This window comes from Misgurnus anguillicaudatus, chromosome 12 (genome assembly GCF_027580225.2).
Source record: "Misgurnus anguillicaudatus chromosome 12, ASM2758022v2, whole genome shotgun sequence".
In the NCBI taxonomy this organism is placed as follows: Eukaryota; Metazoa; Chordata; class Actinopteri; order Cypriniformes; family Cobitidae; genus Misgurnus; species Misgurnus anguillicaudatus.
This window is the reverse complement of record NC_073348.2, coordinates 14,136,609-14,160,346: the sequence shown is the minus strand read 5'-3', so window position 1 is coordinate 14,160,346 and position 23,738 is coordinate 14,136,609. Positions and strand designations below refer to the sequence as shown.

Here is a 23,738-nt window from a genome sequence, read left to right as displayed (position 1 = left end):
AACCTGGTCTGTAACCAATCAGATAGCGCCGTGGGCGGGACATTGATCAAGTCTTCAGAGTGGTGAATACAGAGATGCTGCGCGGCAGCTGTATCAGAGCCAGCCAAAGTAGCGCATTTTAAAACAAAATTGACTTTAATCAAACCACGGATCCGTGAGAAGTTTTGTGATCCGTCTCGCCACTAGTGTAGTAGCACTGATCACTTTGAGAGGGGGATAAAATTATCCCCACCGGGGATAAAAATAATTAAGCAGAGGCAGGGATACATTGACCAGAAAGGGGGAAATCCCACGCATCCCCCCCGGCAAATCGCACCCATATACATATAGACAAACAACCTACCAAAAGTAATTATATGTAGAGGTAAAATAGAGATATTAAAATAAACTAGAAGCTTCTCGTCCTAAACACACTCTTACTTCTACTTCTGCAAATTTATGTTCCATCCAGATGTTGTCAGTCAGTGAGTTGTACTTTGTGATAACAAAATAAAGTGGGTTTAATACTGACTGACACATCTTGGCCCACTCATCATACCCATGACATCTACTGTAGAAGTAAGCAGTACATAAAATTCCTGAACAATTTACACACATACTGATAACATGTATATCTTGAATGCACTTTAATTCTCCTTCATTTTCTTTAAAAAATGTTTTTGCTGTTGTGGCATGTTACAGCAACTTCTACACTCTTAGAAGACATTGGTTCTTTTTTTAACTCTAAAGGTTCAATAAGTTCAAATATGAACTTGTAGTAATTATAAAGGTTCAAAGTTGAACTTACAGGTTCTATGAATATCCCTTGGTTATTTGGACAGTTCTTTTTAGAACCTTTGTTGTGGCCAAAGGGTTCATTTTAGATCCTGACCTTTTGAGAAGGTTCCTTTATGAACCTTTTCTAAAATTGAGTCAGACTGTTAAGATTTTATATTTGTATAGACTAATAATAATAATAATAATAATAATAATAATAATATCCTTAACAATACAAGTAGCCTATACAATCTGCATTATCTGCATATTATTATTATTATTATTATTAGTAGTAGTAGTAGTATTAGAATTATTAGTATTAGTATTAGTATTAGTATTAGTAGTATTAGTATTAGTATTAGTAGTATTAGTATTAGTAGTAGTAGTAGTAGTAGTAGTAGTACTTTACAATAAGGTTGTTTTTGTTATGTTTAGTTTATGCCTAGTCACATGAACTAACAATGAACAATACTACAGCATTCACCACTAGTATTAGTTCATGTTAATTACAGCATTTACTAATACATTATTAAAATATAAAGTTGTAACTGTTAAATGAGTTAATACACAATGAACTAATATTGTATTGACATTAACAAAGACAAATAAATGTTAATCCCAGATAGCACAGGTACGTCTGCAAGATGTCTGGTAAAGATCTGGAGATCTGGAATACATCTGGTGTGTAAAAACGTCTTATAAAGGTCTTAGAAAGAGCTGCTTTACATACATTCTAAATCAAAAACGTCTTGCAGATGTCTTCAATATGTCTATATGACATCTTTTAGGAAACGTCTCAGAGACGTATTGCAGATCTAAATAATACGTCTTGCAGATGTAAACGCAGACATCAAATAGACGTCTTCGAGATGTTTGTGTGCTATCAGGGAATGCATTTTCTAAGGTTAACAAATACAACCTTGTGTGTTATCATTAATATATTTATTATTATTTTTTGTTATTACACATGTGACGAATTGTGTTTGTGTGTGTGTGTGCCTGCGTGCGTGCGCGTCCCTGCACGTGTGTGTGCAGTAACTAGGGATGTCCCGATCAGGTTTTTTTGCCCTCGAGTCCGAGTCCGAGTCATTTGATTTTGAGTATCTGCCGATACCAAGTCCCGATCCGATATTTCTATAATACATAAAAAAAGAATAAAGAAGAGCGTAAAAAACAGAACCAGGATGTTCCTTTTGTCATGCCGCACGCATTGCTGTTACTGTGTGGAGTCAAAAGAGTCTAACTCTGTGCCAGCGCATAACTACAGATGTGTTAAAAAATAATGAGAATATATATAGTATATGTACAGGGGATAAATTGGGATTTGTTTTGTGGGGATGCTCTGTTGGGAGGGAGGGTTCGAGGGGTAACATGTTTAATCCTGATGACAGCAAAGCCACTGGTGTGTTTCAATGACATTTTGGACCTCTGATAGGATTTTATAAGTTTCAGTTTTAAATCTGTGCCACATGTTGACCCAAACTTTAAAACCTGAACTTTAAATTATGCAAATCTATGAGTCTGACACCCTATATGCATTTGTTGCACATGTCATTATGCACAATTGATCAAACTTTGAAGGAAGTTATAAGAATCAACCTCCTTGACTAAATCTATGCATAAGATAGGCTACCCAAAAAGACTCAATTAACAAGAAAAACAACATACTGATTCAGCAATATATCTTATAAATTAGCCATAGAGATTCCCTAAGCTGGTCAGCAGTTAGTTATAAAATACCTATAGTTAGGTCGTAATTAATCTGTATAATTAAAATACATTATTTTATTAAACTATACAATCAGTTGTATCCAGTTATCTAGTTAACATATTGTAATGAGATGAGTGACATGGCTATACATACTTTAATACTTTGTTTCTAGACTTCTATTAAGTTTTCTCGACGTGGGCACCATTCTTACCTCTCTCTCTATCTCTCATCTCTACAGTATCCTGCGCGAGTGCGCGTTCTTGAGGTTCTGAGTTAGACGCGGAGCTGCGTCTGAGCACATGATGACAAAAACGATCAACGCGTCGTTTAAATGAGCGGTAAAAACCCGGTTTTGTCGTGGGTTCCCTGCACGCACGAGTGTGAAGCCTATGAATAAAAGCTTGTTCGACTTCATGCGGCGCCGCAACAATCGACAGCAGGGTGACGTCAAACTACCGCGAGAGTGATCCGCGAAATCATACGGAGGAGTTTGCTTTTAAATCGCTCTCGCGGAACTTTGACGTCATCCGGCTTCCGGTTCTTGTGGCGCTGCATGAAGTCGAACAAGCCTATTCTCTTCTCATCAGTTCACGCACCAGCACAGCGCATACACTGGCGCGGAGCAGAGCGAGACCTTAATGGATTTTAAACCCTGCATATGTATCCGAGTCCTGATCGGGAGGTAACGTCCGATTCCGATCGAGTCTGAAACCACGTGATCGGGGCCGATTTCCGATCACGTGATCGGATCGGGACATCCCTAGCAGTAACCTAGTATGTGCAATGCATAGACATATAGCCTAAGCTTCATTTGGGTCTATTCAAATGAACTGAATAGATGGTTTGCGACAGGTACCTATAACACACACTAATAGCATCTCCAAGTGTCATTCAGAACTTATTTAATGCATGTATAATAAAATAAATAAGATACAGTGCTGGCCAGAACATAATCTTTAAAAACGGCCACATCCAATGAAACAATATGTTTAGCTGGCAGCAAACATTTGTAAGTCTATGAAACCGAGACATATCGGCACTATGACGTAATTTATGATCACGAGATTAGTCAGGCAGCCGCAGTCTCGCGTACACGCGCAAGGTTTCACGGGCAAAAACCGTTACAACCGTTGCAGCGCGAGCACAGGGACTGAGAGGAACAGCTCACCTATCGGAGGTCAACCTAACAATTTTACTATTCACTTTATAAAAAAATTGAAGATAACATTAACGTTATGTAGCCTAATGTTAATATTAAACCGTGGGCTGCATATTTTGAATGTTTTTGAAGAAAATATTTATGACCGAATGTCTGGAAATAATAGGAATCTTCAGATATGAATCACAAACGTGATGTAACCTAATTTTGATATAGTACTGTAAATACATTAATATTAATAGTATATAAATGTATATTTATCTTTTCAAATGAACTTTTATGTGATATCATTCTCCTCTAAACTGCAATTATTTTTTTAGGGACTGAAACAAATATGAGCACAGAAGTTATTCAATGGACTACTCAAGATGTGACTGGTTGACTGGAAAAAGTTTCCACAAATTTATCCTAACATTTCAAGGTTGATCTCACAGGAATGCCTACTCTTTTTAACTGTCTCATATGCAGCAAACAAACATTTTCTCTAAACAGACATATTGGCCTTTATCACCAAAATAGCCCAAAATTTGAATTCATGTGGTTTAAATGGTTGTGGCAAAATAAACAAAACTTTCAGTTCAAATCATATATTTATCAAAACCATAGAGATCTTCTTTGATTAAAAAAGTAAAGCTTGTAGAGATAAGAGGATATAAAAAGGTTCAAATGAATGTTTGCGGCAATATATAATTCAGCATGCAATTTTGTTAAAATTATCATCTTCTACTCCTTGTTTTAGAGAATGAAATTGATGGGGATACGTTAATGAACCTAACTGAGAATCCAACCTAACTGATCCACCAACAATGTGAATGTTTTCCTAAAATAAAGGATCAAGTTAAAGACTAAAGAAACAAATAAAGACTGAAATGCCTACTAAGACTACACACATCAGTCATGAGTAAGTGTTTTACATCTAATTACTTTATTACTACACTGTAAAAAATATGCAGCATTTTTGTCAAATCAACATATATTTTTGTTACTTTAACTTAAAAAAATAATACATTTTAATATAAAATTGTATAAGTTATGTCAACTTTTTATTGAACGCTCCAGGCAAGTATTATATTCATCAAACACTTCTGCCTCAGGCTATTTAGAAATAACAGTTTGTTGGCAGAATCCATTAAGAGTCTGATAAAAATGCTCATTTTCAAGAAAGCATGTAAAAGGCGCACGGTTTTGCATCTGAACTTTTATATATCATCTATTTTCAAATATCCAACAAGTTACCAATAAAACAAGTTGTGCTTATCCCTTGTAACCAAATACCAATTTTTGAGAGACAAAACTGGAAGAGAATGGAACCACAAGATTTCATCAAGGGTCCAACAGATAACCAGTGCAGAGGTAAGCATGTCAGACAAAGTGACACCTTAATGGGCAATTTAAAAATGCTTTGTGATTTTTATTTTATAACACTGAGGAAAACCAAGACATGTACAGTATAGAAAGAGGTAATTGTCACAAACAGACTGATCTTCAGGATTCAGAAAAAGCAGCAGTGGCGGCTCATGAATGCTCACTGAGGGGCGCTAATTCAAAATAAGTGTTTGAAGTGTCATGTAAACCATGCATCACGTGTTTTGTCAAAACAAGTGCCCGCTGCACACCGTCAAAACCGTTTATGATACAAGAGACGCTTACGTTCACAAAATACACGCAAGACACTCCCTTAACAGTAAAATCTGATTACATATGAGATTATGCGAGTATATGGCAAAAATGCGAGCGTCTGTTTTATCATAACCGGTTTTGACGCGTGTGCAGCAGACACTTATTTTGACAAAACACGTGATGCACACATGATCTCTCGATGCACAGAACACATATTTTGAAAAAAGGAACCACACACATGATGGGGTACATACATGTTGTGACGAACATCTCATCGAGCGCCCTCAAAAAAGAAGTCACCGGCCGCTACTGAAAAGCAGTAAAGTTATAAACTTTTTAAAGCCGGTATTACATTGTGACCAGTGGCAGCTGGTGACTTCTCTTCCAGGGGACGTTAATTAAACCATGTTCATTATGCGTCTTGTCAAAATAAGTGCCTTCTGCACATGCATCGAAACAATATGATAAAAAAGACACATTCACAAAATACTTGCAAGACCCTAACTTAACAGTAAACTCATTAAACACTTTTATCATAAACCCCTTAGATGTGTAGGCAGCATGGATTTATTTTGACAAGATGCATGATGCACATGGTTCACATGACTCGCCAAACACATATTTTGAATGGACGAACCACACACATGGCGAGCTTCACATTGTGCACCCTCAAAAGTCAACGGCCGCCACTGATTGTGACAGGTAAAAATTCCTAAAAAAGCATCTGAACTGGGAAGTTGGAATGTTTTTAAAGTTAAAAATAATATTTGTTTATAATATTAAATCCAAGTAGGAGCTTTGTATAACATTATCACTTTCTTGTTTAGGTACCAAATACACCCAACCCGGTTCTATATATAAAAGGAAGCCCTTTGGGTGCAGATTCAATCCTGGAGATAATGATGGAAGTCTGTGAGGTAGATGATGTCACCATAGCTCTTGTGCAGTCCACTTCTTCTTCAACACTGAATAATGAATTGTTTAAATGAATGTATGTTTATGTAAATGCATAGAGTGGAGTGTTATGCAATAAACATTTAATGAAGTATCATGATGTTGTGTCTGTTATGAAAAAGTGTAATGATAGTAATGAATAATAATAATAATAATAATAGTAGTAGTAATAATAATAATAATTATTATTATAATGCCCAGAAGAAGGTTCGAAAATGAACTCTGCTGGTTCTTTAAAGCACCTTTAAAAGAGGGTTCTAATTGGAACCTTTTTAAAAAGGTTCAAAAATGAACCTAAAAGGTTACCCACAGTTGCAATCTCCAGGAACTTCAAAAGGTTCATTTTAGAACCTTTTCTTTTTAGAGTGATGGTCGCCTATTAGCCAGACATAGTTCCTTTCACATTACATGTAAACAGGACATCAAGTTACGCAACTCTAACTCTTACTCAAGCCCTTGGGTAAATTATGTTGAAAGGTTGGATCACTATGATCACTCGTTTAGCAGTTCCCAGCCCTCTGTGAGTTACTGCCACCTCTCTTTAGAATTAAAACAAAAACATGAATAAATCATAGAGTATGTAAATGTATGGGATCACCACACTGACTACCTGGCATTTTAAGTCTGTTTCCGTCTATGATTATTTTCCTGCCCTTTGTAAGATTTTATGACCACTTATGGCAGCCAATCCTTTCAAAATCTTATTTTTTAAGTATTACAATCAGGGCTTTGAACCAGATTTTTTCCCAATTGGTTCATTCCGAACAGAAACGGTATTTTAACATTTCTGGTTTCCGGTTCAACCCTAAATTTGACGTTCCTGAACCGGTTAGAACAAAAAAATAAAGTTTCCGAACTGGTTAATAACGTTCCATGTCCAGGACATACAAATAAGTAGGCTGATCATTAGGACATTAAACTTAAACTATTAGTCTACATAATTTTTCTTAAGGCTTGTCATCAAACATTAAAAAAGGCTAAATTATGTAAGCGGCATAACTGTAATTCTGACCTGCCTACATTTGTTGAGTGCACTTAAACACGCACACAAACGGCGATTCGGGAAGAAGATGTAGCATAAACACTCGTTCCACATAAAGTGAAAATTAAGTTGTTTTTCAGTGCTTTATTCACCAAATGTATTTTAATGTACTACAGTATGAGACACAGTTGCGCAACTCTCTCTCAAGTTTATACATCAAGAGTTCTGATCTTTGAAGGGCATAGAGATAATCAAGTTTGATTGGAGTTGGACCGGACACATTCAACCCATGCATACAGAAAATTGCTTTTTGCGGTTAAATTGTTTAAAATCACTTAAGTGTTAACATTTGAAAGCCTTTGAAACACGTGCAAATGATCAACTTTGACCCTATTTAAATTTGCATATTAATCGGTGAATCGCATGCGAGCTGAACTGTGGGTTGTGATCTGTACTGTAATAACACCGCTAATAAGTATAAAAAAAACAAACATCTTGAGATACTTGGTAGCCTACAATATTTATCTCTTATGATTGAGCATTAGAGACTTGGGTTTGAGTAGGCTACTTGCTGGGGGCAAGCTTCTTATTTCTACGATGAGTCAATGACGAGAGAAAGTGAACTTCACGGAGTCATATTGCACACAAATCTAGTCAAAGAACGAAAAAATTACGTTACTAACCGGTTACCATTATTTTAAGTAAACGATTCTGTTACGGAACATATATTTTTTGAAAGTTTCTGGTTTCGTTTCCGTTCCTTGCAAAACATCAAAAGTTTCTGGTTTTCGTTTTCATTTCATGACCCGGTTCAAAGCCTTGATTACAATTAACACAAAGTATAGGAATTTAGTAGTGGCCAAAAAGTAAATATAAAACAAGGATTTTCCAAGCAACTACCCACCACCTACAATCACTACACTCAGGGCATTAACTCAATTCATGGAGGTGTTCTAAATAGTACTAAAGGAATTCCCAAATATGCCTGCACTTATTGGCTTATTTTAATTTAGTATGGAATCAAACAATCAAAATTTAGATTTGTACAGAACTATGAAAATACTATGGAAGGAAATAGGGCTCATGAACGATTTTTTTTACAAACATTCCACACAATCTTCTTTTGTGTTTGAAGGAGTGGATTTCTGATATCTGTCTCCTTTCATTATATCCTTATACATTTTGAATACTTATTCATAAAATACTTATTAATGTATCATTCCAGAAATTAAAGTAATTTAAGTAAATTCTTCATGCTTAAAAAATAGGCTTGTTTCTCAGTGTTAAAATCACAAGTAAAACAAGTACTTCTTGCCATAGTCCTCACATATAACTGTGAAAAAGCACTTCTTATCATGTTTTTATTACACTTCCCAAACAAGCAGTGCTCTGAGGAAGGTTGGACTAAAGATGGTATGACCTGTGGCCTTCACAGGTCATTCTGTGCCTAAACTCTGACTTCTAGCTGTCATACTATTACTCAAACTATAGATGTGCTCTGAACTGGATGTCCATGTATGGAAGTTCTTTAGGTTAATCTATAGCTTAACCAATCAGAATAATAAAGTTTGACACAATGACGTAGTTGTATTATCTCTGTTAGAGTACAAATTAAGAGGTTGGTTCCAAAACACAATAAATCCATTTGTTTAAACAATCACCTATGTTGCAGACGCTACAGAAATGTTGCAAATCTGATTTAGTTATGATTGCTAAATATTATGACATCTCTATTCCGAATCCATCCACTAAACAAGTTCCTAGAGATGTGTTACAGGAGAATCTTTTGAGTACTGGGGTGCTAAAAGCCGAGGATCCATCTGAACCGCTGGGTAGGAAAACGGCCTCGTTTGGGGAGGTCACACTGGCAGCAGCTGAGGCTTCTGACAGGGTGCCTCCCACAGACAGCGGTTTGAGTACCCATCTGTTTATAGGTCTGAGTACGGAAGACCTTAGGCTGGCGATACGGCTTAAAGAGCTCGACTTGGAAGCCAAGCGGCAGGAGTTGTTGCGGTATAAGCAGTTTGAACTGCAGGCACAAGGAATGCGCCCGGTGGGGGTGAGTCCACTGCCTGGTACGGGCACTGCTACTCCTGTAAATTCTTCAGACATTAGCAAGCAAATTCGTTTAGTTCTCACATTCAGAGAAGATGAGGTTGATTCATACTTTAATGCTTTTGAACGTATTGCCACTGTCTTGCATTGGCCTAAGGACGTTTGGTCACTCCTGTTGCAATGCAAGTCAATCGGTAAGGCACAAGTACAGTGAGGAAAATATATATTTGAACATCCTGCTATTTTGCAAGTTCTACCACTTAGAAATCATGGAGGGGTCTGAAATTGTCATAGTACGTGCATGTCCACTGTGAAAGACATAATCTAAAAAAACTATTTATTTTAAAACTATTTATTTGTATGATACAGCTGCAAATAAGTATTTGAACACCGTTCTTCAGCTAGAATTCTAACCCTTAAAGCCCTGTTAGTCTGCCTTTAAAATGTCCACCTCCACTCCATTTATTATCCTAAATTAGATGCACCTGTTTGAGGTCATTAGCTGCATAAAGACACCTGTCCACCCCATACAATCAGTAAGAATCCAACTACTAACATGGCCAAGACCAAAGAGCTGTCCAAAGACACTAGAGACAAAATTGTACACCTTCACAAGGCTGGAAAGGGCTACGGGGAAATTGCCAAGCAGCTTGGTGAAAAAGGGTCCAATGTTGGGGCAATCATTACAAAATGGAAGAAGCTAAACATGACTGTCAAATCTCTCCGGACTGGGGCTCCATGCAAGATCTCACCTTGTGGGGTCTCAACAATCCTAAGAAAGGTGATAAATCAGCCCAGAACTACACGGTAGGAGCTGTTCAATGACCTGAAAAGAGCTGGAACGACCGTTTCCAAGGTTACTGTTGGTTATACACTAAGTTGTCCTGGTTTGAAATCATGCATGGCACAAAAGGTTCTCCCCTGCTTAAACCAGCACATGTCCAGGCGCTTCTTGAGTTTGCCAATGAACATTTGGATGATCCAGAGGAGTGATGGGAAAAAGTCATGTGGTCAGATGAGACCAAAATAGAACTGTTGGTCATAATTTCACTAAACGTGTTTGGAAGAAGAAGAATTAGGAGTACCATCCCAAGAGCACCATCCCCACTGTGAAGCATGGGGGTGGTAGCATCATGCTTTGGGGGGTGTTTTTCTGCACATGGGACAGAGCGACTGCACTGTATTAAGGAGAGCATGACCGGGGCCAGGTATTGTGAGATTTTGGGGAACATCCTCCTTCCCTCAGTTACAGCATTGAAGATGGGTTGAGGCTGGGTCTTCCAACATGACAATGACCCGAATAAGCCAGGATAACCAAGGAGTGGCTCTGTAAGAAGCCTATCAAGGTTTTGGCGTGGCCTAGCCAGTCTCCAGACCTAAACCCAATAAAGTATCTTTGTAGGGAGCTTAAACTCTGTGTTTCTCAGCGACAGGTCAGCAACCTGACTGACCTAGAGAAGATCTGTGTTTAGGAGTTGGCCAAAATCCCTCCTGCAAAATTGTAGTGTACCCAAACGAACAAAAAGTGACTTCTCTTGCTAAGGCCACAGTGTGTGCGCAGAAGTTTATACTCATCATCATAAAGACACTTTCGTTTCGACTGTCCCTCGAGAAAATGTTAAATCTAATTCAGAGAGAAACACGAGAAGTTGTAGAATTGTTACCAAATCAAACAAAAAACCTGAGTGTGATTATTGTCTAGTTTAGCTGATCAGGTAAATGATTCTGTTAGGGCTGCAACTAACGATTATTTTAATAATCGATTAATCTGTCGATTATTTTTTCGATTAATCGATGAATCGGATAAAAAACAAAAAAAGCATTCATTTCCAACCCCTTATTCAAAACAGAACTAAAATCTTTAGAAATTACACAAACATGTTGCTCCTTGAACATACTTGAGCTGTTACAATAATAATAAAATAAAATAAAAATGGACTAACACAAAAAATACACATGTATGCTTTACATCTACCAAATATATAAACTTTTTATGATGCATTTCCCATCAAGAAGCCTCTCTTGATGGGATCAAAAAGATAGTATATGAGTACACTCTCAGAAATAAAGGTACAAAAGTTGTCACTGGACAGTACCCTTTCAAAACGGTACACCTTTGTACTCAAAAAGTGCATAATTGTACTTCAAAAGTACATATTGGCAGTTCAAAGATACATATTTGTACCTAAATGGTATATATTAGGACCTTTTATAAAGGGTACTGCCCCAGTGACAGCTTTGTACCTTTATATTTGACTTTAAGTGTTTTCTCTGATTGGATAGCCATCTCATTTGTTAAAACTGTTCCATTTACATTTGGCCACATAAATGCGTCTTGTGAAAACGGAAAATGCATCTTATACTCCTGCGCAAAATGCAAATACACCATTCATTACTTCGCCTGTAAGACGATGTTCATGCAACTTAAGGCGGCACTTACTGTATGTTGTACTGTATGTTGGGCCGGGCACGTGCGTCTCCGTGCTCGGCATGAGCTGGAGCGCGCAGTACAGAACAGCAGGAGAGTAATGGCCCGATGATTTAACGAACAGGTCCATGACGGGGGAAAGCGGTCATACAACTCTCTCTCAAAGTTTTATTTCTTTGTTTAATATCATTGGAGTTTGTCATTGGACTTTTTTATTTGTTCTACAAACTTTTTTTACCCGCTGTCGTCGCTCCATAAAGGATAAGCGTGTTGTCTATGTTTGTTTACCTCGTTGCCGGCTAACTTCCAGGTGAGGCGCTTGCGTTTGGGAGGAGTAAAACACTGACATGTGGTTTTCCTCTACCTCTGCTGTTTTTTTTATCTTTTCTCCAACCGCTGCCCTGTCTTTTCTCCGCCCTGTCTATGAGGCGCCGAACTCTGCAAGCAACTGTGCGCGAGAGACCAACGCTGTGTCCCAAACCGCATACTTCCATACTATATAGTAGGCGAAAAGCACTACTTCTCGTACTCTTTGCCTACTATATAGTATGGAAATATGCGGTTTGGGACGCAGCGCGACTGTGTTCACTCCGCTCCGCGCTTAACGGATGTTTTTTTTTTAATTAAATGTCTCTGCATCACGCGACACAACAAATCAATTATGAAATTCGTTGCCAACTCTTATGGTAATAAATTTTTTGTATTTAATCGATTCGTTGTTGCAGCCCTAGATTCTGTGTATGATCTATTTGTTTCAAAGGGCCTAGTTTCTCTCCCGGGTGAGAAAGGTTTCTATTCAAGATCTTTGTGACACTGGGGCTGCCCAATCGTGTATTGTCGACAGTGTGCTGCCATTTTCAATTGATTCGTATTCTGGGTCATTTGTATTAATTCAGGATATTGATTTGAGCATACTTAAAGTTCCTTTGCATAAACTGTATGTTCCATCCGAGTTAGTTGAGGGCTGTGTTAAAGTGGCTGTTCGTCCTCAGCTACTTTTTAAAGGGGTTGAATTCATCCTTGGAAATGATCTGGCTGGAGGAAAAGTGTTAGCTCTTCCCCAGGTAATTGATGATCTAATGACTTTCGGAACGCCCCCAATTTCTGTCCCTCCCTCGATATTTCTTTTTTGCGCGATTATACAGGCGTAGACTCGCAAGTTTAATGAAGTCCTTGATTTGTCCAACAGCTTTCTCTCCTCTCCAGTTAACACGGACGTTGTGAACCTTTGTCCTAAAGATCCATGCGATTCCATGTGCCCTCGTTGTGTTAAATAGTTTATCTAGGCATTTGGGTATTACAAAAACTTGCCACCACATACTGCGCCACTTTTTTTGGCCTGGATTAAAATCTGACGTAGTAGAGTACGCATGTCCATGGCCGTAGCCAGGGTTTGAAAATTACCGAGGTCCAGGGTGGGGTGTTAAGAGTTAACAAATGCTATCACAGGTGAAAAAAGTGCAATTAAATAAAGCACACTTTTTAAGTACACTTAGTAAATGTACCATTTTCGTGCACTCATTGTGTGGCTTATATATCACATTTGTTTTTGGTACTTCTTAAAATTAAGTGAAGAACATCTAAGTGTTATTTTGAGACATCATTTATTTCAATAAAAATCTAGTTGGTACTGGTATTCTTACTTTTCAGGTAAACTGAAGTACTGCTCAAGTAGAACTTTACTTTTAATAAGTATATTTGTAGCATAACTTTACATAACTTACAAATGTATTTGCTGGTATTTAAGTGGTTTAAGTACATTGAAGCATACTTTATTTTTACCTGGAATCTAAAATATTCTGTTTTAGCCTTTTACCACTTTGGGTCCACACTCTCTGTTTTGGGGGATGGACTGGGACTGCTGGATTATTTATTACTTTTTCATGCAACAATGTTTATTTTTGTAATCATTTTAATAAGCAATATTATATAACAAAAACCTTACAAGATTTTAAACAAGAACTTGTTTAGTGCTCTTATTGTTTTCAGCATGACTTTGTTAAAAGTTAACTTCTAAATTAAATGAAATAACAGAATTCTTAATGCTTATGTTTTGTTGAGATTAGCTTTAGCGTTTTACGCTACATGTTTTAACATATTTGCCATATTTTATGTAAACCCAGTTCTTCTACATCTTTGTACCAGAGTTATTTTCCGTTTTTCGATAGTGTTGTTGATACTGTTAATACTCTTACAGACACAATTACAGTATGATGATTACTGCTTTTATCTTACCGAATGTAGGATTAGCAATAACCTGCTCGCGCTGAATGAATCGTCTTATTTGATAACTTTCAGTTTCCATGTTGCCAGATATTAGTACGAAAAACAAGCAAAAATAATTGGCCTTAAAAAAGTTCGTCCAAACCTTGCATTTCAGAAATAAATCAGAGAAATCGCTAATACTAACCTACACCTATAACAATCACTTTACAATACATATAATGTCAAAGTGTCACATTAATTGATAAAACACTACGTCTAAAGAGGATTTTTAACAATGGGATCTGGCAACACTGCAAATTCTGTACCCGCGCCGTCGCAGCTTAAACCAATCTTCATCATTTTACACTAAACTATACAGTAAACTGTCCAAACTTAATTATATATGTGGATTCATTTTGAAAAACGAATTAGTCATTCAGAGAATTTCAAATTAAATTTTTTTATATGAAAAAATTACAGAGGTCCGGACCTCTGTGACCTCATAGCTGGCTACGGCCATGCGCATGTCTGCCAGCTTGCCGGAAAACCAATAATTATATTGTTCTTTAATCGCAAGCGTTACTGCCAGATTCACAAACCATTAAGAGTAGGGCTGCACGATAATGAGAAAATATGCGATATGCGATAGTTCTGTTGGTGGGTGCGATGGCGATATGCCTTGCGATATGTCTTATTTTTTATTTGCTTTTATTTTAGCATTTAGATATGCAATGAAATAAAGAGGTAATGCATATTCTTAAGATGTAATTAAACTATGCTATACATGTGACAAAAAAACTAGTAATGTGTGACCATAACGCAGTACTTTGATTTATTGAATATTTATATTAATTTCATAAATCCAACCACTCCAAACTCTCTTTCCTTTCTCTTTGACATGAACAAAGCTGAATGAACTTGTGAATATGACCCCCTTTAAAGGGATTTATTAACATTGTGAGAGGTGTAGAAAGACTAACTTTATACAATAAAATGTATAGTATATTAATGATAGACAATGCAGGTCTAAAGATTATAAAGTTGATAGGTTTGTGTAGAAGCAGTAAAAGTGCCTCTCTTTCTATTCCTCTGTTGCAGATTAAAAGAGCTTAATCCGTCATTATTTTAGATTCAAAAGTATACTCTATGTAAAGTATGTAGATTCAGCATGACGTGATGTTTGACAGTTTGAGCTGCTCGTTCAGTACAATGGGCTTAACATTGGTTATTTGCTACCATCTTTGTAGCAAACATTTTAGATATAAAAAGACGGTTCATTGATAATAATACTATAAACATGGGAGAAAGAAAGTGCACCGCGTGGCCGTCACTTTATATAAACAAGAGTAAGTTTTCATCGCCATAGAAACCGGAGGCACGCTTGAGACTGCACATGCGCTATAGTGCGTTAGCGCTGACTCTTCACGGCCGTCTCTGATTGACTTGGGTTTAAACAGATCCGGTACCTGAAGTAATTAAAATGGGACCGAGTCGGACCCGACTGACCTTTCAAAATATAGACTCGTGTCCTTCCGTAAAGACCTCTATTGGATACAACTATGATCAAGTTCAGGAACATGGAAGGATACAATGTGACACTGAGCTTTGCGTCGCACCTAATTCATCGAGAAACAGGAAGCACGCGAACGCACAGCGAACTCATCAGAAAAGACACGACGTGCTCGCACGCATAATGTCATTATCACGGACAAAAAAAGACAAAATTTGATGCTAAATATACGTGGGCAGTTGTTAATATACTTGAGAGAGCCGCCCAAGTAAAGTAAGTGTGTGGGAACCACCTTCTGATCGGTGTAATTTGGACGATCTAAGCATGCAACACACAAATGATAGACACGTAAAATAAATGCAAGTTATCGCAGCTCCCTGCGATATGCATATCGCTTACACAGTTATCGCGATGGCGATACATTTTCGATATATTGTGCAGCCCTAATTAAGAGGAGTGATTACAGAATAATAAAATGCAAGCAAACGTTTTGACACAAATGCAACTTTATACTGATATCGCGAGACCGCATTTCACCTCGACGAGAAATCTGATATTTACATTACTGGCATAGCCTGATTTGAAACAGACAGTTTTGTCAAAGCAGCAAACACCTTAATTTAAAATGCTGCCTGTCTCTGCCTATTAGTTCTATCCATGCCCAGCGCCACTGATTTAAGTCCTTTATCAATTAGGTCATCTTCCCTAGGCTTCATATACTTACTTTTCATCCTGCTGACAACGTTTACTTGTTGTGACTTCTCCGCGGCCGCGCGGCTTCTGCAGCTGGATCTCAACCACACCTCAAAGACCCCACCTATTTTACTTCTGATTGGCTAGTTTGTTAGTTTGGTTGAGAGTGAAAGATCTCACACTGGAGATCCGACTGCAGACTCTTTCGTAAGCTCTGCTTTGAATGAAGTTCCATCGTGACAAATAAATAGACTACTTGCGGAGAGATATGAGGTCATCATTTATAACAATGCCTTGCAACCCCCACATATTGCATGGCTGGGAAGAACTCTTAGCAAATCAGATTCGAAAACCAGAAAGAACTGTTTCATAACAATAAACAGTACTTCTACAGCATTTAATAATCTAGTTAATTTCAACATTTACTAATACATTTCTGTCTGTTAACGAAGTAACAAATGAACAATGATCAGTTCCTTTTGTATTAACTAACACCATTAAAGATTAATACATTCTGTAAAAATAAAACATTACTATAAAGTTTTAGAAACTTTTAATACATTTGACAAATGACTAGATCTTTCTATCAGCAAATGAACTCTGAAACTTAAGTTAAGTAATCTCATATGAGATTATGCAATAAATTCAAGGAAATCCTTGCATCACATTAAAGTTGTGGGCAAGTGAGGAAAAAAGCTTTGCCTGTTCACAATGCATTCACAGAAAAAGACAGAAAGATTACCAGAATCCGTATCAGAGGTTAGCTCAGGGTTGTTTTGAAATTAGTAGCAGAAGTGTTACGCATTGCATGCCAAGAAACTGGAGAGGCAATCAAAGAAGAGCAAGCATGTTAAAGTATTCCTGGAATGGATACACTATCTCAACAGGCTTTAATCTAACTCTGTCAGTTTGTCAGGGGTTTAAGCAAATATTGCTTAATTTTCGAAGAACACATTTAAGATTGATTATTACACACTATAATTTAGAAGTACAGTCTTGTTCCAGAATGAAAAGATCCCATTTAATCCATTCATAAAAACTGATTTAACTCTCTGGGGCCGACCGCGGCACGGGCAGCGCAAACTTGATTTTGGACATACAGATATGATTTATACATAATTTAAAATGTTAAAGTGTCTAGTTTTTTTTGTCCACTCCAAATAAAAACAAAATGTTTTGCTTATCGCAAAATTAGGAAAATAAACAAGTTCTGTTCTCTCTCCCTCAGTGAAGTCCTTTTTCAGAAACGCATCAGAAAAATTTACAATAACTTAACAAATACTTGTCATGCAAACAAAACATAAATGTCTACATAATGGTCGAAATGTCAACTTGTAAATGATGTAAGTGAAATCGAAAACAAATATTCTCATTCGGTGTAAACTGTATGAGGAGGAGAGGTACCGTCTTTCTCCTGTTATCTCATTATCTGTATAATGAGCTGAGATCGCCACCCCCGCGGCATTGAAGTGAACAAGCCGAGACATCCATATGCATAACTCTTGCTAGTGATGGTCAACCTGGATCTTTTTAAGGATTCTGGATATTCTGAGTCACTCACTAATATGATCCGGGTTGTGCGAGTCACTTGAGTCACTTGGTCAAAATCTCCCACTTCTAATCTCTAAGTCATACTAAAGCAACTCAGATCACGCATGCAGCTACGCAGCTACGAATCTACAACAAAAAAGGGCTCATGTGACCTGAGGAACTCATAAATAACATGCATGTCCGTGGTAATATTATCAACAACATAATTTTAAAAGTTCGGTGTGTTTAGTTTAATTTCATAACGACCAATATATCAACACAAGGTTTAGAATATGTCAGGTTTTGTTGACTTGGAAGTGAGAGAAACGTGTCCTGTTTCAGATTGACTTGAAAGACCCATGATGTAGGCTTCGGTTAATGCAGCCACACAGTCACTCATCCATGCAAAAACATGATCTTGTGAGTGAGTCCCAGACAGAGCCGCCCACTCCTGCATGGGTCCTGTGAGTGAACCACTCACGTCACTCTGAGTGACTCAGTCAACAAGAGGAGCCGTGAACGTTAGTCGGTGGCGGATCTTTCCAGCAGCACTGCTACAGCAATCCTCGTATTTTAAACATTTGCAGCTTCTACCCAAAACATTGTGCCAGTCAAATATTGCAACAGATAAGCCTACATGAGTCAGTGGGTTATGAACACGAGCAAGGCGTGTTTCTCCTAGTCCAGAATTCAAGCTCTATGAGTTGAGTCACTCTCTGTGTGAATCCCCGAGTCGCCGGCCAACTCAGCGTTGCGCACATGCATCCCTTTGTAATTCGTAGCTGCAGGAAATTACGATATGGAATAGCAGCTTGTGGCTCACTCAGTCCCCTCAGTCGACATTTGGTGCTGTAAATTAACTTCTTGTTGCAAGTTATAGAACCTATGGCAGCCTATGGAGAGTTATTTGTTGTAATTCTGTTGTAAACATTTGAAGAGCTTTGTGTTTGATACAATTTCTCATTTTTAATGCAAAATCTGGGAGGACTCAACTGACCCGGGTTAATGGTCACTAAGGACCCATGGTTCCGGAGTCATTTTAGGGATCGGGTTAAATTATCCGAGTTTCGAGTGACTCTCTCATCACTAACTCTTGCCTCCTGCAGTCAATGGTGTCTATGATCCCATCTCTCCATTCCTTGCTTGGTTGACTTTTATCCGAGGTCACCAAACATGACATCTAAATCCTACATATGTGTTACTAAAAGGTCTCTCCAGACGCGAGTGTTTTCTTTGTCCTTCCGTCAAACAGTGCACACAACAGGCGTGCACAAACACACGAATCAGGAAATTTGAAACGCTTTGGTATTCTTATAAAAGATGCGAATGCAAACACAAAGTTTATTAAATGCAGAATCACATGCTCGTCCAAGCATTCCTTTGTGTTGCTTTCACAATCAACACGTGACGGAGCAATGGCGTCTGTAAACATTGATAAGTTAACCACACTCGCTCATTTCTTGTTGTGTTTCTACTATAATGATTTAAAAAAACACAAATAAGAGTTGAGACAATGATGTGCAGTTCTTCTTTTGAGCTTTTTCCTGCGTAAAACTCTCGCTGGCCAACCAAAAACTAACCCTGTATTTATTTTTACGATTGGCCAAACAGTTCCTTTACCAGAGTTCAATAACAACTCCATACACTACACCCCTTACTAAATTTACCATGATTACTATAGTATTTGTAGCCAAAAACATGGATACACACTGTAGTAAAACCATGGTTTTTAAAAGGTATACTTGTGAAATTAAGACAAAATATTTAAATAGAAATAAAAATTATATATATAATGTGGTGTGTGTGTGTGCGTATTTACATTCTATTAATTTTTTTTATAAATTCCAAAGTAAACCATATTTGTCATGATTTCGGTCTTATTGGCTGCTTTGTCTTTGTTTCACTATGTGTTGTGTTTTGTTTTGACAGCTCCACGTGCGCGCCTTCCACCTGGTGATCTCATTATCTCTGACTCTTCTCACCGGCGTCCCACACCTGATCCTTATTATTGTCCAATCCGGTTTTATTTAAATTCCCCTCGTTTCCATTGTTCTTTGCAAGTTCGTATGTTCGTGCCCCGCTAGCTTTGTCTAGTTCTAGTCTTGTCTAGCTCAGAAAGTTTTCTGATTTATATCTGTGCTCTCTGCTGCCTTTGCCCCTTAGATTCCCCGCCCCGTTGTCACTCTATTGTGGATTAGTTTCCAGTCTTCGCCCTCCATCTCTGCTGGATTATTCATTATCACTGCTGTCTGGTTTTCCCCGACTGGTATGGCAACAGTCGAGTATTGCGCTCTCTACATCTGTGGTTCTCCGAGCGCTGTCCAACGGTTTGTGCTGACCAGTAGCGTGCGCTGTCCAGCGCTTTGTCAGCTGAAGACTCCGTCAGCCATCTCTCTCTCTCTGTGCCCCGCCAGGAATCTCTCTCTGTGCCCCGCCAGGAATCTCTCTCTGTGCCCGCCAGGATTTCGTCTGTGATTTCGTATCTGTGGATGTCCTACAGCCCGGCTGTGTTTCCCACATTGTGACCTAGAGGAGATCGTTGTGGTCCGCCTCGCTAGTGTTTTCTCTCCATCTCTTCATCACACACACGGACACTGAGAGTTTTCTATTATACATATTTCTGATTCACCAAGCGTTTTCTCCTATTTACATCTGATGACATTGAGTGTTTGTCTTTTATACATATCTTGAATTAAAAACCTCTGCGCTGGGATTCCTGTGTTGTGTAATTCATAACAATATCATGGTTTTACTACAGACTTTCCCGGGCAAAAGTGTCTTAGAAATTGTAAATTAATATTTTGTTTAATTGAAGTAGGCAGAATAATTTTCATATCATTTTGAAGAAAAACTCTAGACTACTAGATCCTGTTTTGAAAAGTCTTGGGTAAACTTTGTGGACTTTTTAGCCTTTATTTTTACAGGCAAATTAGTAAGAACAGGTTCTTATTTACAATGGCGGTCTGACTTATATCAAATCATGGATAATAAAAAACTTTACACACTGGGAAAAAACAACCAAGTGCAGGACTTTAAAGACGTGTCCCCGACTCTGCTCCACCTCTGTAACCACCCACATTTTGATGCTTTCCACACGTCTCCTATTGAAAATGAACTAGACACTCGCAAATGTCACGTACCGTGTGAAACGCTCATTACAGAGTGTTTGTGTGAATGCATCCACAGACTTCAGAAATTCACTGGCAGTGTTAATAAACCAAAATCAAATGATGGCGAACAAATCCAGGGACGCATATTCTGTGCATTCACCGTAATTTCTTTGTGAAAATGTTTTTTTGCATTATAAGTACCTGTGCGCAATATCCGGCAATCCTGGACAGAATATCAGGCCCAGGAAGCAAGTAAACTTCTTTTAATCCTTTAAGTTTTTTACTTACAAGCAACAGGTATAAACACAGGTACCTACCTGCACCAGGAATGATGGCTAATTTAGTCTCGACCAGTCCCATCTTCGCAGAGGTGGCTGTAAAATAGATCAAAGTGTTAGCCTGATTAATTTACACACGCACGCACACACGCACACAGTGCTCAGCATAAATGAGTACACCCCCTTGGGCTACTTTAAAATTGTTTCCACAGGTTGATGTTTATCTGTGAGTTAGAGATGGAAGGATTTGGTTCACTAGTTGTTGGTATTTAGCATAGGTGTGATTGGCAAAGGACAAAAAAGCAGGAAAATATACGGCACACCTACCATGGCGTGGTGACATAGACATACATATGCAAACATGCACGCACGCACACATGCACACACACACACACACATTTATATAAAATTAAATACAGTTGAAATATAATTTGGGCTCAAAGTTGATCGATCTGAGTGGCCAATCGTCAATGCGTGGGCAAGTGCCACCCTGACCATTATGTAGCCTTGCCACTGCATCAGACTGAACAAAATAATTTTGTGCATTTAAAAGTAAATACATCAATGTGGTGCATTTTGAGAGTAAAAATAAGTGACCAGATCTATGAGGATTTTTATGTTCTTCTAAACAAATGTATGCTCTTTTAGTAAAATCTTTGGTTGCATATGGTAATAAGGCACATACACAATTTGATAAATGGGATTTGCTATTGGTCATAGCATAAACATGTTTAATGTTTATAGAATAATTAGTGGGGGCATTTAATACAGATTAATTATTGATAGCAACATTTGTTACTTAATTCAAATGTTATGACTTTCTGGAAAGGCAGTCAAGTGCATTTGCCTTTTGCATAGTTCTTTTGGCACAGTCGAGCTACGCGTTTCACACACACACACACACACACACACACACACACACACATGCAAACCAGATCCATGAATGTGTGTGTTTGTCATTATATTACTCTGTAATCACAAGCATTACTGCCAGATTCACAAACCATTAAGAGGAGCAAACGTATGCGTGTGTTCGTCAGGATGACGTTGGATCAGTTTGCGTAACTTATATGCGTGCGTTAACGTAAGTGATTACAGAATAATAATGCAAGCAAACGTTTTGACACAAACGCAACTTTATATTGATATTGCGAGACAGCATTTTTACATTACTGGCATAGCCTGATTTGAAACGGACAGTTTTGTCAAAGCAGCAAACACCTGGCGGGTTCTCTTAATTTTCTTACTACTAAAATGCTGTTTGTCTCTGCCTATTCCTTCTATCCATGCCCAGCGCCACTGATTTAGGTCCTTTTATCAATTAGGTTGTCTTACCTAGGCTTCATAAACTTACTCTTCATCCTGCTAACAACGTTAACTTGTTACGACTTCACCACGGCCGCGCGGCATCTGTAGCTGGACCTCAGCCGCACCTCAAAGACCCCTCCCCATTCTACTTCTGATTGGCTAGTTTGTTAGTTTGGTTGAGAGTGAAAGATGTGTTTCTCTCATATTATTTGTTGGCAAACGCATGTTTTTTTTTTAATTCGCAGCCAACAACACACGCCGGATATCTGACTGCAAGCTCTTTGGTGAGCTCTGCTTTGAATGAAGTTCCATCATGACAAATAAATAGACTAATGCGAAGTGATATGCGGTTATTTATAACGGTGCCTTGCAACCCCACACCCACACGCACACACAAAAAATTGGATTTGCATGATTCACGAAAGCCTCATTTTCAGGTTGGAAAAGCCGGAATTCCAGATTTATCCGGAAGAATCACACCCCTGATTTAGGCTCTGAATATTCATTTGGATGCTTTGAACTAATTCTGAATGGCCATTGGGCTGGATTTTGTTACACAGACCCTGACATGACATGACATGACAGAGGCGCAAAAGAATGCTGGTTAATGCAGGTTACATTTCGTCTTTTAAAGGCTGGGTGTATGATTTTTTAAAAACACTTTGGTAAAAGGAGTCGGTCCGAGTACCAAAACACACTTCTAGCCAATCAGCAGTAAGGGGCATGTCTACTAACCGGCATTGGTGGGTCTATAAAAATAAGGTCCAGATTCTATAGAGGGTATGCATTGACGTCACTTTTCCACGACGTAGCACGCCCTGTTGAGCGGCTGCTGCGAAAATGCCAGTAAAATTGACTATTATCAGCTTAAATTGAATTTAGTTGGTGGACAGAGGTGGACAATACTTAGTTACATTAGTTACATTTTCCAAGCATCTTATTAGGGTGTTTGTCTTGGGAAAAATTTTATTTCACTACATTCTAAAGCAGGGGTCACCAAACTTTTTTCTCTGGGGGCCACATTATCGTTCCTGACTGTGATGGGGGGCCGGGTCAGCTATATAACATAGAATTGTATAACCCAGACCAAAATGACCACCAGCAGGCCTCATTGTGTAGTAGAGACTACTAGCCTGGCACAGCCAAAGTCCCTATCAGTAAACGGCTTTCCAAGGGTAGCTGGTAGGTGAGCTACCTTATAGCCAGGGCCAGACTGAATCCGCAGACTTTTTTTGCTTTTTCTCTGAAAATTCTGCGGAATAATTTTAAATGTCTGTAGAAGATATTAGAGAATTTAAGCTATAAATATTACAAAATTGCATCTAAAATGATTACTTTTTAAAGGCTTACAATGAAAATGAATACACCAAACCAATAAGTCCTCTGAATTAAACTGGACCAACATGAACCAGAAAATGTGCATGTCAAGATACAATTAT

At 38.2% G+C, this 23,738-nt stretch overlaps 1 protein-coding gene and 1 long non-coding RNA gene across 4 annotated transcripts in view; one reads left to right on the top strand and one right to left on the bottom strand.

Moving 5' to 3' along the window:
- The window catches only part of auh (AU RNA binding protein/enoyl-CoA hydratase), a 57,576-nt gene that overhangs the window by 20,601 nt on the left and 13,237 nt on the right, over nucleotides 1-23,738 (bottom strand). For 2 of the 3 annotated variants that reach the window (XM_055209164.2, XM_055209163.2), the window contains exon 6: nucleotides 21,031-21,087. The exons of the other annotated variant lie outside the window; for it this stretch is intronic. In XM_055209164.2, the coding sequence (XP_055065139.2) occupies nucleotides 21,031-21,087 (57 nt within the window). The remainder of the gene's footprint in view (nucleotides 1-21,030; nucleotides 21,088-23,738) is intronic. 3 annotated transcript variants of the gene reach the window in all.
- LOC141369018 (uncharacterized) lies at nucleotides 1,925-6,263 on the top strand. Its single transcript, XR_012372497.1, has 3 exons — nucleotides 1,925-4,047; nucleotides 4,366-4,979; nucleotides 6,074-6,263. It is a non-coding gene; the product is annotated as an uncharacterized lncRNA (long non-coding RNA).